The sequence below is a fragment of the Pseudophryne corroboree genome, chromosome 5, assembly GCF_028390025.1.
Source record: "Pseudophryne corroboree isolate aPseCor3 chromosome 5, aPseCor3.hap2, whole genome shotgun sequence".
Classification (NCBI taxonomy): Eukaryota; Metazoa; Chordata; class Amphibia; order Anura; family Myobatrachidae; genus Pseudophryne; species Pseudophryne corroboree.
The window spans coordinates 273,524,893-273,540,133 of NC_086448.1; the positions used below are offsets into that span (position 1 = coordinate 273,524,893).

General features: G+C 44.9%; 1 protein-coding gene across 2 annotated transcripts in view; it reads left to right on the plus strand.

Moving 5' to 3' along the window:
• The window catches only part of SH3BP5 (SH3 domain binding protein 5), a 168,563-nt gene that overhangs the window by 89,062 nt on the left and 64,260 nt on the right, over positions 1 to 15,241 (plus strand). The window contains exon 4 of one of the 2 annotated variants that reach the window (XM_063922345.1): positions 12,784 to 12,948. The exons of the other annotated variant lie outside the window; for it this stretch is intronic. Coding sequence (XP_063778415.1) covers positions 12,784 to 12,948 — 165 coding nt within the window. The remainder of the gene's footprint in view (positions 1 to 12,783; positions 12,949 to 15,241) is intronic. 2 annotated transcript variants of the gene reach the window in all.

Consider the following 15,241-nt stretch of genomic DNA (forward strand, 5'->3'; position numbering starts at 1 on the left):
CTGTGAATACTTACGTACATGTGGTTTTCTTATTATTTTATTCTTAATAAATTTGCATTATAGGATATTGTGTGTAGAATTTTTAGGGGAAAAAATGCATTTATTCCGTTTTGGAATAAGGCTGTAACACAGGCCTGGCCAACCTGTGGCTCTCTAGATGTTGTGAAACTACACATCCCAGCATGCCCTGCCACAGTTTTAGCATTCCCTAATAGAAAAACTGTGGCAAAGCATGATGGGATTTGTAGTTTTACAACAGCTGGAGAGCCACAGGTTGGCCAGGCCTGCTGTAACATAACAAAATGTGGAAAAAGTGAAGCGCTGTGAATACTTTCCAGATGCACTGTATGAGTATATTTATATGTATGCACGTGTGTGTGTGTGTGTGTGTGTGTGTGTGTGTATATATATATATATATATATATATATATATATATCTCATATAAAGAGAGTCAGTAGAAGGTATGTAGCAGGTTACAGGGAGAGGCATTGGGGTGGCTGGCAGAGGCACTCAGTTGTACACTGTGACAGTCGCAGTGTGACTAAACATAGATTCAATTACTGCTGTGTGTAGAAGGTTCTATAATTCTCCCCCCTCTGTCCTAAACCCAGTCACTGGATGTAGCAGGATCTGTATAATTATATAATTATCTCCCCCCCCCTTTCTCCCATAGCCAGTTATTGCCTGTTTGTACAATCAGGGCCGGTTCTTGCCCTTGTGACGCCCCGGGCAAAGTATACGGGCGTGGCTTCAAATGGGGGCGTGGTCAGTTACGCCCCCATTTGTGCCCCCTGTAGCGCCGCTGAAAGAAAAAATAAAATAAAAAAAAGTATACTTACTATCCCCGTTCCTGATCCAGACCGCTGCAGACCTCCTCCACCGACGCCGCTCCTCTCCTCGATCTATGGGAGAGACGTTATTACGTCTCTCCCATAGAACAGCATAGACACTAGAGGTCAATTATGACCCCTAGTGTCTGTGCCACTATGCTGTGCGGTGCGCGATGATGTCATCGCGCACCGCACAGCAAAGGTCCTCTCCATGAAGGGTAACTAGACCGTAGCGTCTAGTTTCCCTTCATGGAGAGAACCTTTGCTGTGCGGTGCGTTATGACGTCATCGCGCACCGCACAACAAAGGTCCTCTCCATGAAGGGAAACTAGACGCTACGCGTCTGGTTCCTTTCAAAGCGGGGGGCACTGCGGGCGGCACAGTGGCGGATCTTGCTATGGTGCGGTGCCCTCCGGATGGCGCCGGCGCCCTCCGGAAGGCGGTGCCCCAGGCAAAAGTCCTGCTTGCCCGTGGCAAGATCCGCTACGGTGTACAATAACTGCTCATTGAAGCGAATGCCCTTGAGCCCATATCCTGTGTATACCTGAGTTTAATAAAGGACGGAACAAAGGTCGCTATCGATATCGCTAGGTTTGATGTGCAGCACATAAAACCCAGCATCCGTTGCTAGCGAATGCGGGAGCACACAATCACCCGTATACGTTGAGCAAGGCAGATTGGTGCTTCTGCTCTTACTGTACATAAGAGGTACTGCCTGCAAGTTGTGACTCTCCAACTGTTGTACTTTGTGTGCTGTGCTTTGTAATACAACACCAATTAGAATGCTGCTTTTAAAGGGTATGTTTATTTTAGGCTGCTACACTTATCTAAGGGGATATATCCGCAAATGAGAATGGGGTGTCTTAAAATACAGTGGAATTAATTCCTTCTGTTATGCTATATCTGCAAAACATTCTCAAATAGCCTTTGCAAGATCTGTGTCTAATTGTTTTAAAGGAGATTGGCATACAGTAATGATATCTGCTATTTCTGAAGTGAGAAAGTAACAATATGTTTAAGTGACTCATATTGGCATTATATCGTATTCTATAGGACTTCAGTAATTACTGTTTATTATAGGGATAACTAGTATAACAGCACAGCAAAAAGGCTGTTCAGACTTATGTGATCATTTCCTGTCCAAGTCTACATTTTCATGGGTCAACTGAGAATCCCGTATAGTTTTAAAATTCCTGTCCCACCTATTGTGATCCACATCCTCCTCTCTAAGCTACTCGCGATGTCACTGACATCTGGCGTCTCAGAACAAAGAAATAAAGGGAAATACTGGAGGTCATACTTACGTAGGTTTCTCTATCGTCCTTGTGGATGCTGGGGTTCCTGAAAGGACCATGGGGAATAGCGGCTCCGCAGGAGACAGGGCACAAAAAGTAAAGCTTTCCGATCAGGTGGTGTGCACTGGCTCCTCCCCCTATGACCCTCCTCCAGACTCCAGTTAGATTTTTGTGCCCGGCCGAGAAGGGTGCAATCTAGGTGGCTCTCCTAAAGAGCTGCTTAGGAAAGTTTAGCTTAGGTTTTTTATTTTACAGTGAGTCCTGCTGGCAACAGGATCACTGCAACGAGGGACTTAGGGGAGAAGAAGTGAACTCACCTGCGTGCAGGATGGATTGGCTTCTTGGCTACTGGACATCAGCTCCAGAGGGACGATCACAGGTACAGCCTGGATGGTCACCGGAGCCGCGCCGCCGGCCCCCTTGCAGATGCTGAAGTAAGAAGAGGTCCAGAATCGGCGGCAGAAGACTCCTGCAGTCTTCTAAAGGTAGCGCACAGCACTGCAGCTGTGCGCCATTTTCCTCTCAGCACACTTCACACGGCAGTCACTGAGGGTGCAGGGCGCTGGGAGGGGGGCGCCCTGGGAGGCAAATGAAAACCTTTTTTGGCGAAAAATACCTCACATATAGCCCCCAGAGGCTATATGGAGATATTTAACCCCTGCCAAGATTCACTAAATAGCGGGAGACGAGCCCGCCGAAAAAGGGGCGGGGCCTATCTCCTCAGCACACAGCGCCATTTTCTCTCACAGAAAGCCTGGAGAGAAGGCTCCCAGGCTCTCCCCTGCACTGCACTACAGAAACAGGGTTAAAACAGAGAGGGGGGGCACTGATTTTGGCGATATTGAGATATATATAAAGATGCTATAAGGGAAAACACTTATATAAGGTTGTCCCTATATAATTATAGCGTTTTGGTGTGTGCTGGCAAACTCTCCCTCTGTCTCCCCAAAGGGCTAGTGTGGGTCCTGTCCTCTGTCAGAGCATTCCCGGTGTGTGTGCTGTGTGTCGGTACGTGTGTGTCGACATGTATGAGGACGATGTTGGTGAGGAGGCGGAGAAATTGCCTGTAATGGTGATGTCACTCTCTAGGGAGTCGACACCGGAATGGATGGCTTATTTAGGGAATTACGTGAGAATGTCAACACGCTGCAAGGTCGGTTGACGACGTGAGACGGCCGACAAACTATTAGTACCGGTCCAGGCGTCTCAGAAACACCGTCAGGGGCGTTAAAAACGCCCATTTACCTCAGTCGGTCGACACAGACACAGACACGGACACTGAATCCAGTGTCGACGGTGAATAAACAAACGTATTTCTCATTAGGGCCACACGTTAAGGGCAATGAAGGAGGTGTTGCATATTTCTGATACTACAAGTACCACAAAAAAGGGTATTATGTGGGAGTGAAAAAACTACCTGTAGTTTTTCCTGAATCAGATAAAATAAAATGAAGTGTGTGATGATGCGTGGGGTTACCCCGATAGCAAATATTGGCGTTATACCCTTTCCCGCCAGAAATTAGGGCGCGTTGGGAAACACCCCTTAGGGTGATAAGGCGCTCACACGCTTATCAAGTGGCGTTACCGTCTCCAGATACGGCCGCCCTCAAGGAGCCAGCTGATAGGAAGCTGGAAAGATATCCTAAAAAGTATATACACACATACGGTGGTTATACTGCGACCAGCGATCGCCATCAGCCTGGAGATGCAGTGCTGGGTTGGCTTGGTCGGATTCCCTGACTGAAAATATTTTATTCATATAGAGCATTTAATAGGATGCATTCTATATATATGTACGTGAGATGCACAGAGGGATATTTGCTCTCTGGCATCAAGATAAGTACGTTGTCCATATCACCCAGAAGATGTCATGGACACGACAGTGGTCAGGTGATACAGATCCCATACGGCACATGGAAGTATTGCCGTATAAAGGGAAGGAGTTAGTTGGGGTCGGTCCATCGGACCTGGGGACCACGGCAACAGCTGGGAAATCCAACCTTTTTACCCCAAGTTACATCTCAGCTGAAAAAGACACCGTCTTTTCAGCCTCAATCCTTCCTTTCCCATGAGGGCATGCAGGCAAAAGGCCAGTCATATCTGCCCAGACATAGAGGTAAGGGAAGTAGACTGCAGCAGGCAGCCCCTTCCCAGGAAAAGAAGCCCTCCACCGCGTCTGCCAAGTCCTCAGCATGACGCTGGGGCCGTGCAAGCGGACTCAAGGTGGGGGGGTAGTCTCAAGAGTCTCAGCGCGCAGTGGGATCACTCGCAGGTTGACCCCTAGATAGTACAAGTATTATCCCAGGGGTACAGATTGGAGAGTCGAGACATCTTCTCCTCGCAGGTTTCTGAAGTCTGCTTTACCAACGGTTCCCTCCGACAGGGAGGCAGCATTGGAAACAATTCACAAGCTGTATATCCAGCAGGTGATAATCAAAGTACCCCTCCTACAACAAGGAAAAGGGTATTATTTTTCCACACTATATTGTGGTACTGAAGCCAGACGGCTTGGTGAGACATAGTCTAAACTGAAATCTTTGAACACTTACATAAAAGGTTCAAATCGAGATGGAGTCACTCAGAGCAGTGATAGCGAACCGGAAAAAAGGGGACTATATGGTGTCCCTGGACATCAAGGATTACCTCCATGTCCAAATTTGCCCTTCTCAACAAGGGTACCTCTGGTTCGTGGTACAGAACTGTCAATATCAGTTTCAGACGATGCCGTTTGAATTATCCACGGCACCCCGGGCCTTTTACCAAGGTAATGGCCGAAAAGATGTTTCTTCAAAGAAAAAAGGCATCTAAATTATCCCTTACTTGGACGATATCCTGAAAAGGGCAAGTTCCAGAGAACAGTTGGAGGTCGGAAGAGCACTATCTAAAGTAGTTCTACGACAGCACGACTGGATTCTAAATATTCCAAGAATCGCAGCTGTTTTCCGACGATACGTCTGCTGTTCCTAGGAATGATTCTGGGCATAGTCCAGAAAAAGGTGTTCCTCCGGGAGGAAAAAGCCAAGGAGTTATTCGACCTAGTCAGAAACCTCCTAAAACCAGGCCAAGTATCAGTGCATCAATGCACAGGAGTCCTGGGAAAAATGGTGGCTTCTTACGAAGCGATTCCATTCGGCAGATCTCAGGGGATTTGCTGGACGAATGGTCCGGATCGCATTTTCAGATGCATCAGCGGATAATCCTGTCTCCAAGGACAAGGGTGTCTCTTCTGTGGGGGCTGCAGAGTGCTCATCTTTTAGAGGACAGCACACTCAGCATTCAGGACTGTGTTCTGGGGACCACGGATACCAGCCTGAGAGGCTGGGGAGTAGTCACACAGGGAAAAAATTTCCAAGGAAGTGTGGTCAAGTCTGGAGACTTCTCTCCACATGAATATACTGGAGCTAAGGGCAATTTACAATGCTCTGAGCCTAGGAAGACTCCTGCTTCAAAGTCAACCGGTGCTGATCCAGTAGGACATCATCATGGCGGTCGCCCACGTTATCAGACGGGGCGACACAAGAAGCAGGAGGGCAATGACAGCAAGGATTCTTCGCTGGGCGGAAAATCATGTGATAACACTGTCAGCAGTGTTCATTCCGGGAGTGGGCAACTGGGAAGATTTCCTCAGCATAAATGAATTCCACCCGGAAAAGTGGAAACTTAATCTGGAAGTTTCCACATGATTGTAAACCGTTGGGAAAGACCAAAGGTGGTTATGATGGCGTCCCACCTGAAGCGCCAGGTCAAGAGACACTCAGGCAATAGCTGGGACGCTCTGGTAACACGGTCGGTGTACCAGTCGGTGTATGTGTTCCATCCTCTGCTTTTCATACCCAATGTATTGAAAATGATAGGAAGGAGAGGAGTAAGAACTATACTCGTGGCTCCGGTTTGGCCAAGAAGGACTTGGTTCCCGGAACTTCAAGAGATACTAAGAAGGGTCTTGATTCGGCAAGAACCGTGTCTGTTCCGGGACTTACCGCAGCTGCGTTGACGCCAAGGCGGGTGAACGCCGGATCCTAAGGGAAAGAGGCATTCCGGAAGAGGTCATCCCTACCCTGGTCAGAGCCAGGAAGGAGGTGACCGCACAACATTATCACCACTTAGGTGAAAATATGTGCCAGGGTGTGAGTCCAGGAAGGCTCCACGGAAGAATTTCAACTAGGTTAATTTCTACATTTCCTGCAAACAGGAGTGTCTATGGGTCTCAAATTGGGTCCATTAAGGTTCAAATTTCGGCCTGTTGATTTTCTTCCAGAAAGAAATTGGCTTCAGTTCCTGAAGTCCAGAAGTTGTTAAGGGAGTACTGCATATACAGCCCCTTTGATGTCTCCAGTGGCACTGGGCGATCTCAACGTAGTTTTGGGATTCCTAAAAAATCACATTGGTTTAAACAACTCAAATCTGTGGATTTGATATATCTCACATGGAAAATGACCATGCTGTTGGTCCTGGCCTCGGCCAGGCGAGTGTCAGAATTGGCGGCTTTATCTCACAAAGCCATATCTGATTGTCCATTCGGACAGAGCAAAGCTGCGGACTCGTCCCCAGTTTCTCCTTAAGGTGGTGTCAGCGTTTCACCTGAACCAGCTTATTGTGGTACCTGCGGCTACTAGGGACTTGGAGGACTCCAAGTTGCTGGATGTTATCAGGGCCCTGAAAATATAGTTTCCAGGTTGGCTGGAGTCAGGAAATCTGACTTGCTGTTTATCCTGTATGCACCCAACAATGCTGGGTGCTTCTGCTTCTAAGCAGTCGATTGCTCGTGGGATTGGTAGCACAATTCAACTTGCACATTCTGTGGCAGGCCTGCCACAGTCTAAATCTGTTAAGGCCCATTCCACAAGGAAGGTGGGCTCATCTTGGGCGGCTGCCCGAGGGGTCTCGGCATTACAACTTTGCCGAGCAGCTACGTGGTCGGGGGAGAACACGTTTGTAAAATTCTACAAATTTGATACCCTGGCAAAAGAGGACCTGGAGTTCTCTCATTCGGTGCTGCAGAGTCATCCGCACTCTCCCGCCCGTTTGGGAGCTTTGGTATAATCCCCATGGTCCTTTCAGGAACCCCAGCATCCACAAGGACGATAGAGAAAATAAGAATTTACTTACCGATAATTCTATTTCTCGGAGTCCGTAGTGGATGCTGGGCGCCCATCCCAAGTGCGGATTATCTGCAATACTTGTACATAGTTATTGCTAACTAAATCGGGTTATTGTTGTTGTGAGCCATCTTTTCAGAGGCTCCGCTGTTATCATACTGTTAACTGGGTTCAGATCACAGGTTGTACAGTGTGATTGGTGTGGCTGGTATGAGTCTTACCCGGGATTCAAAATTCCTCCCTTATTGTGTACGCTCGTCCGGGCACAGTACCTAACTGGAGTCTGGAGGAGGGTCATAGGGGGAGGAGCCAGTGCACACCACCTGATCGGAAAGCTTTACTTTTTGTGCCCTGTCTCCTGCGGAGCCGCTATTCCCCATGGTCCTTTCAGGAACCCCAGCATCCACTACGGACTCCGAGAAATAGAATTATCGGTAAGTAAATTCTTATTATTTAGACATTCATTGACAGGAGCTTGTATTGTTTTACATCTTAATAAAGGCTGTGTTTATGCGTCCACTGAATAATAATGTGTAAAATGTTAGGTTTACAGAACATGTACTCCCTGATGATGATGGTTGATACCTCAGTAGTAGCTCTCAAGATTGAGGGCTGTACAGTTTCTTTACGTTGGTGCCACATGGGATTCGGGAGGCACTCGATATCCTGGCTGTCGGGATCCCGGCGCTCAACATACCGGCACCGGAATCCTGACCACCGGGATACCGACACCTATTCTCCCTCTTGGGGTGTCCACGTCCCCTACACACGCCACCGTGCCGGCAATGTAACGAGTGCAGCGAGCCCGCAAAGGGCTCATTTGGGCTCATCCCGCTACCGGCATCCCGTTGATCGGGATCCCGGCGCCAGGATCATGACACCCGGGATATCATAGTACACCCATGGGATTCATTTGCCCATATCACTTTCCTCCACTGCTTGCTAGTCTGTTGCCTGTGCGCTTTGCCCTACTGGCCTCACACATGAACATTGGCAGTTCTGGAACTGAAAGCACATATTGGTCTTCATGATGTAGGCAAAGCCATCTCACATGCTTAGAAGAACAAGGACTGAACTCACCAGCCCCCCTTCTGAGAATGTAGGGCCTGATGTTGCAGTGTTATGCAAGAGGAATTTTAGTAAATTAAGTGCCCCTCATTTATCCATTTTGGTACCACAGTACATTCATATAAAGCAGGGACCCTCTCAGGTCCTAGTTTTCATATATTTAATTTATTTGTAGACACAAGTAACAACAGATGAGGCACCAGTATAGAATATTAATGTTAGGGTCAAGTACTTTATATGTAGTATAATGCACACACAATTCAGTATAAAAATAAATTTATCTGTGTCAAACTTACTTACTGTCCTGCATTTTGGAGACTACTCCCAATCTCTGAGTCCTGGGAGAACAGGAAACATTCCCAAATTCTGCCCACTTCCCTAGACAAGGGGTTATTGTCATGATGACCTAATTAGTTGCTAATCACGGTATCATGGACCTGCCCCCAAAGCTTGATGCCATGGTTTACAGCTTTGCGATGTGACGGCTGGGCAAGGATGACTCAAGTCAGGTCCCCACACTCAGAACTTTCCTAGGTTCTCCTGAAGGGGATGTCTGAAAAATTGTGAAACATGATTTGCTGTGCATGGAGTCCATTTTAATTTCCCGGTAGCTGCATATCTGGTCATTTGCAACATTGTATAGCCGGTCACTTGCAATAAGGTATATTCGGTCAACCTGTAGACTAGATCACAAATTATTTACTAGCTAACAGATACAGCCCCTGTGAGATGTTCCCTTTTTGTCCCATAACTGTATCATATCATAAGTGTAGTGGTACAGTTTAATGTTTGTCCATTTTCTGAGTTAATAATTTATTTTATATTGGAGACCTCCCTGTCCATATGTTTTCAGCAATATAACTTTTAGTACTCTTTATTGAGGGCTTTTTTTTTCCTATTTATCACTAATGTAGTTTTTAATGGCTTTCTTTTCTTCCACTAGCTGTATATCCGCTCTCAACTTTCACACTGCTAGAGTCTTCCACACCTCACTCTGTCAGCAGGAGGAGCAGGGGTGGCAGAGACACCTCTAATTAAACACAGGATTAATTTTTAATGCAGCACAGTCTTCTCTGTATTCAAGAAGATTTGCTACTTCCTTTTTTAGAACATCTACAAGATACATTAAGCTGGAGGTGTAACCGTGATGAATTTGTATAGATCCCATGTGTCCATTTTCCATTGTTTTGATCTCCAAAAGAGGTGGTTCCCAATAGAATGAATTGTATACCTGGCGATTCAGGAACTTCAAAATGCTGCAAATATCATCTTCATGTCACATATGTGAATAAATTCATCCATTAGAATGCTTTGTTACATGTTAATGCACTGCCCTCATAATGTAACTGTCAGTGCGTTCCTTTGTATGTCCCATCTGTCACACATCTACATCCCTTTGTAATAGTAAGTCCAGGAATAGGACCCACCGTATCTTGAATTTTCCATCTACATTTATTTTTTCAACTTGCATGCCTTTACGTATGCTCTGTGTACCACACTGCCTGGCCCTGCAGATCACTGTGACCTTACAAAGCAACAACAAAAACAATAATGCAATGTAAGTAGCAAACTAAAGCTGGGCATTCATTGTCAGATAAAATGTATCATGCACACACTGTAAGATATGTCTCGGTGTATGGCCACACAATATCTGGGCTACTCCTCTGGGAAGGAGATATTTCCCTTTTTCTATCCTGTGAAGCAATAGGGGAAAAGTTGGTCGCGGAAATGCAAACACTGCTATATGTCGCCAACCAATGTCCGGAGCCGTCAGGCACGTTGAAAGATTTCTCATGCCCGACCGTCCTATCATCACTGATTGGTCTCGGATTAGGCTGATGATTAAATAATATATGCCCAGCCCAGCTTAATACATGATGGCCAAATAATACTAGTCTGTGATTTGCAAGACACCACAATGTCTGTGTCTGTTTGATGCACCATGCTAGCATTTAAGAGAAAGATATTACTAATCATAAGAGAAGACCAAGAAGAAGAAGAAGAAGAAGAAGAAAGAAGACACATATTTAGTTATAAAAGTAGCATTATGTTCCTTGTAGCAATTTTATTTTTAATTCAACTAACCTCCGATAACACCTAGTACCTAATCATCAATTCCCTGTGTATAATGCAATGGTTCTCAAATTGTGTGCCTTGGTACCCTGGGATGCCTCAGGACACTTGCAGGGGTGCCTTGGATTGGTGGTCCAGGACCAGTTCAAATAATTTATGGTCACTGTAATAGGCAAAACCAGTGCTGGTGGCTGCCAATCATAAATTATGTGGGCAGACAGAAGTAAATCTTGTCCCTCACCACACAATTTAACCTAAGAATGACATATAAACACAATTTACTTAATTTAATATTTCTTTCTAAATTTCTCAATAAGAACCGTTTGGCCTAGGAGAGCCGTGAAAAAAATTCTGATACTTTAGTGCGCCATGATTCAAAAAAGTTTGGGAACCACTAGTATAATGTCTGCCTGTATAAATATTTTGTATAGCTTAAATAGTAGAGATGAGCGGATTCGGTTTTACTCGGTTTTACTCGGTTCTCAAAACCGAATCTTATTGGCTATCCAAAACACGTGACATCTGTGAGCCAATAAGATGTCGTTTTGAGAACCGAGTAAAACCGAGTAAAACCGAATCCGCTCATCTCTATTAAATAGTAGCTTCATCCCAAAGTGTATTGCTTTTTAAGTGCTTGTTGCATTGATGTCTGTGTTGTGAAATGAATCTTTGTCTCGTTTGGTTCACTGCCCTCTTACTATGTTGTGTTATCAAACAGTGTAATGGACTATGGCAGCCAAAAACAATGCTCCTGTGTATTTAAAACCACTTAATTATCTGTATAATAGCAGTCGTTCCATAGATAATTATATGGCTATCACATTTGATGTTGTGCAAAGAAAGAATACTAAAATGATCTAAAAATGACTGTGGATGAGGAGTAAAATTGCATTGGCTGTTGAGCCTTTAAACTCATCATTAAATTATTATAGTGCAGGAGATTTGTAATTTAGCTTATTTTGCTCATTTCACGTTTTGACTGGAAAGTGTTAACCAGTCTTGTAAACGGCATTTACAATATACAGTAATATTAACAATATCTATAAATCTAATGAGCAGTCATTCAAGAATACCACTAGGAAGATTTGGACCATCCACCAAGGCGCACAGATTATTTAAGACTGTTTTTATGTGGTACGATGTGTCCTCATATATCATTGCTGTAGTCTCGCCCCGCTCTGTGCACCAGGTTTTGTGAGACTCTGATAGCATTGGTAGTCTTTATTTAGCAGAGTTGTGCGGATCCTGGCGGCTCACTCCCACCAGGCATCTCTCACTATGTGGCATATAAAGGGTATACAGTATGTATGAGGACACATCTTTATAAGTGTGGAAGGGAGACCCAAACCACTATCTTGCCTGGGGCTCCATGTTTTTTTATTATCTGGTACAACAATAACATAAGATGCGGTCTAATAAAAGACATTTAGGTGCCTATTTATTAATCTTTGCATTTTGTACCTGTTAATTATCCTTTGTTACTGCCGGTATTCGCAGTGATAGCTGATGAAGTCATGGAAAAATGTAGCAGAAAACTCCAGGTGGGACAGCAGCTCCAATTAGAGCCATTCCTCGCGCAGGGTTTCTAGTCACGTGACTGTTGTTTCCATCTTCTGTCCGGCCTAATATCAGTTGGCAAGAAGTGGGTGAGTGTAGCTTGCCAGAATGAATCTGTTATCTGAAGAGCCCTCTCTGGCAATGGTGTATCCCATTGAAGAAGACCATCTTTAGGTGGCATCCTCGATTGGGTACCAGCTTTTTGAAGCTTGTTAAATAACCCAATTTCACAATCCCCATAGAATAGAGAACTGTGGAGTCCATGGTAGTGAGTGAAACGTTAATTAATATCGTGGATGTCTGTGACCTCTCCAGCATTTTAGTAGTCATTTTGCTGTATTTCTGTGAAAATACCTGTTTATGGCATGCAAGTCTTTTGTAAATATTCTCCTTTAAGGAGACATAAGCTGCCCAAGGGGTTCTGCATGCTGTCCTGACATTTTAACAATTTTAACTTTTGTGATCCGGCGCAGGACTCCTGAGTGTTGTCGGGATTTCGATGTCGGTCATATGACAGCTGGGATGCTAAACACGTCCCTTTTAAGAATAATTATTATAATTCATGTAGTGGTAGTAGTAGTAACCTTTAATCAAGAAGTACTTATACTTTACATCAGATAGGGATGAGGAGACGTCTACTGGGGTAACTTTACCCAACACCAATAGTTAATCACGGCACTGTCTTAAGATAAATTACAGGTATCTACAAACCTTTGTAAAATGTATTCATTACATGTCGCCTTATAGTCTGATCATACCATTTTGGTAAGGTGAAATGTTACAAGAGAGACTGTAAATGTTTGTGTTTTTCAAGTAAGTCTATATTTCTTTTGCTGATTTATGATCAATCCATAATGCAGGCTCAGCTAGAAGCGCAGAAAGCCACGCAAGATTTTCAGCGTGCCACAGAGGTGCTGCGTGCAGCAAAGGAAACTATATCCCTGGCAGAGCAGCGGTTGCTAGAGGATGACAAGCGCCAGTTTGATTCTGCTTGGCAGGAGATGCTGAACCACGCCACACAGCGAGTAAGCTATGGAAAGATTAGTTTCACATTCCTTCTGTCGTCTTGTATCAGATTACCAATTTTGACATCATTAATTGATCACATGAGGTGATGCTGTGGTTCCAAACTAGAAACACTTGTGCTGAGATCTTTCTTATTTTTATTCTATTTTGTCTGTGGCTCCTTTTTACATTTTCATGTATTCTGAAATATTTAGAAATGGTAAGGATACTTACTGTGACAGTGTGGCAATGTGGCTTACTGAGGCACTGTTCCCTTGTAGCCTATAAGATAGCGCAGGGACGTGCAGTGAGCTAAATAGCTAAGGAGGCTCTGGCTAGCACCAGAACCAGATTTACATGTAATATATGAGTCAAAGCGTACATCTGGCCATTATACACAGGTGCAGCAGTAAAAACTCCTGGAAATTTGGTGACTTTTGATCAGAGATGTGCTGAAAAGTTAGCCAGGTGAGGCACTGCCTCCCTTGCCATAGAATTTTTACTCCAGAGTTTTGGCTATAAAAATTCTTACAACAATGCAAAGAAGATATTTAAAACATATTCTTTGTATTTTTCATATACTTTATACGGTCAAAACTCTGGCACAGATGTTAGTAGGACAGGAAAGGCTATGCCTCACCCCACCACACGTCACTGGATAGCAGGTAATTAAAATAGGACCATTTGTAGAGACCTACAACTCTTTGTCACGAAATAAGGCTCATAAAATTAGACCCAGCCTTTCCCACTGTAAAAATATACAGTAGATAGCATAGTTATAGGAATAATTCCCATATATTCCGTTAATGTAGGCACACCAGGAATCTTAATAATGGTAAACTACTGTAAGCATTTTCAGTTGAAGATTGTGAATGGCAAAAAAGGCCTGTTATCGTCATAACACACTGAGTGGTCTATTTACTAAGCCATAGATGGAGATAAGGTTCCAGCGAATCGGCTCTTAACTGCCATGTCACAGGCTGGGTTTGAAAAAATAAGAATTTACTCACCGTTAAAACTATTTCTCGTAGTCCGTAGTGGATGCTGGGACTCCGTAAGGACCATGGGGAATAGCGGCTCCGCAGGAGACTGGGCACAACTAAAAGAAAGCATTAGACTACTGGTGTGCACTGGCTCCTCCCACTATGACCCTCCTCCAGACTTCAGTTAGGATACTGTGCCCGGAAGAGCTGACACAATAAGGAAGGATTTTGAATCCCGGGTAAGACTCATACCAGCCACACCAATCACACCGTATAACTCGTGATACTATACCCAGTTAACAGTATGATAACAACTGAGCCTCTCAACAGATGGCTCAACAATAACCCTTTAGTTAGGCAGTAACTATATACAAGTATTGCAGACAATCCGCACTTGGGACGGGCGCCCAGCATCCACTACGTACTACGAGAAATAGAATTAACGGTGAGTAAATTCTTATTTTCTCTAACGTCCTAAGTGGATGCTGGGACTCCGTAAGGACCATGGGGATTATACCAAAGCTCCCAAACGGGCGGGAGAGTGCGGATGACTCTGCAGCACCGAATGGGCAAACTCTAGGTCCTCCTCAGCCAGGGTGTCAAACTTGTAGAATTTAGCAAACGTGTTTGACCCCGACCAAGTAGCTGCTCGGCAAAGTTGTAGAGCCGAGACCCCTCGGGCAGCCGCCCAAGAAGAGCCCACCTTCCTCGTGGAATGGGCTTTTACTGATTTAGGATGCGGCAGTCCAGCCGCAGAATGTGCAAGCTGAATCGTACTACAGATCCAGCGAGCAATAGTCTGCTTTGAAGCAGGTGCACCCAACTTGTTGGGCGCATACAGGATAAATAGGGAGTCAGTCTTTCTGACTCCAGCTGTCCTGGAAACATAGATTTTCAGGGCCCTGACTACGTCCAACAACTTGGAAGCCTCCAAGTCTGTAGTAGCCGCAGGCACCACGATAGGTTGGTTCAGATGAAAAGCTGATACCACTTTAGGAAGAAACTGGGGACGAGTCCTCAATTCTGCCCTATCCATATGGAAAATCAGATAAGGGCTTTTACATGACAAAGCCGCCAATTCTGATACACGCCTGGCCGAAGCCAAGGCCAACAACATGACTACTTTCCACGTGAGATACTTCAATTCCACGGTTTTAAGTGGCTCAAACCAATGTGACTTTAGGAAATCCAACACCACGTTGAGATCCCAAGGTGCCACTGGAGGCACAAATGGGGGCTGAATATGCAGCACTCCCTTAACAAAAGTTTTAACTTCAGGTAGTGAAGCCAGTTCTCTCTGGAAGAAAATCGATAGAGCCGAAATCTGGAC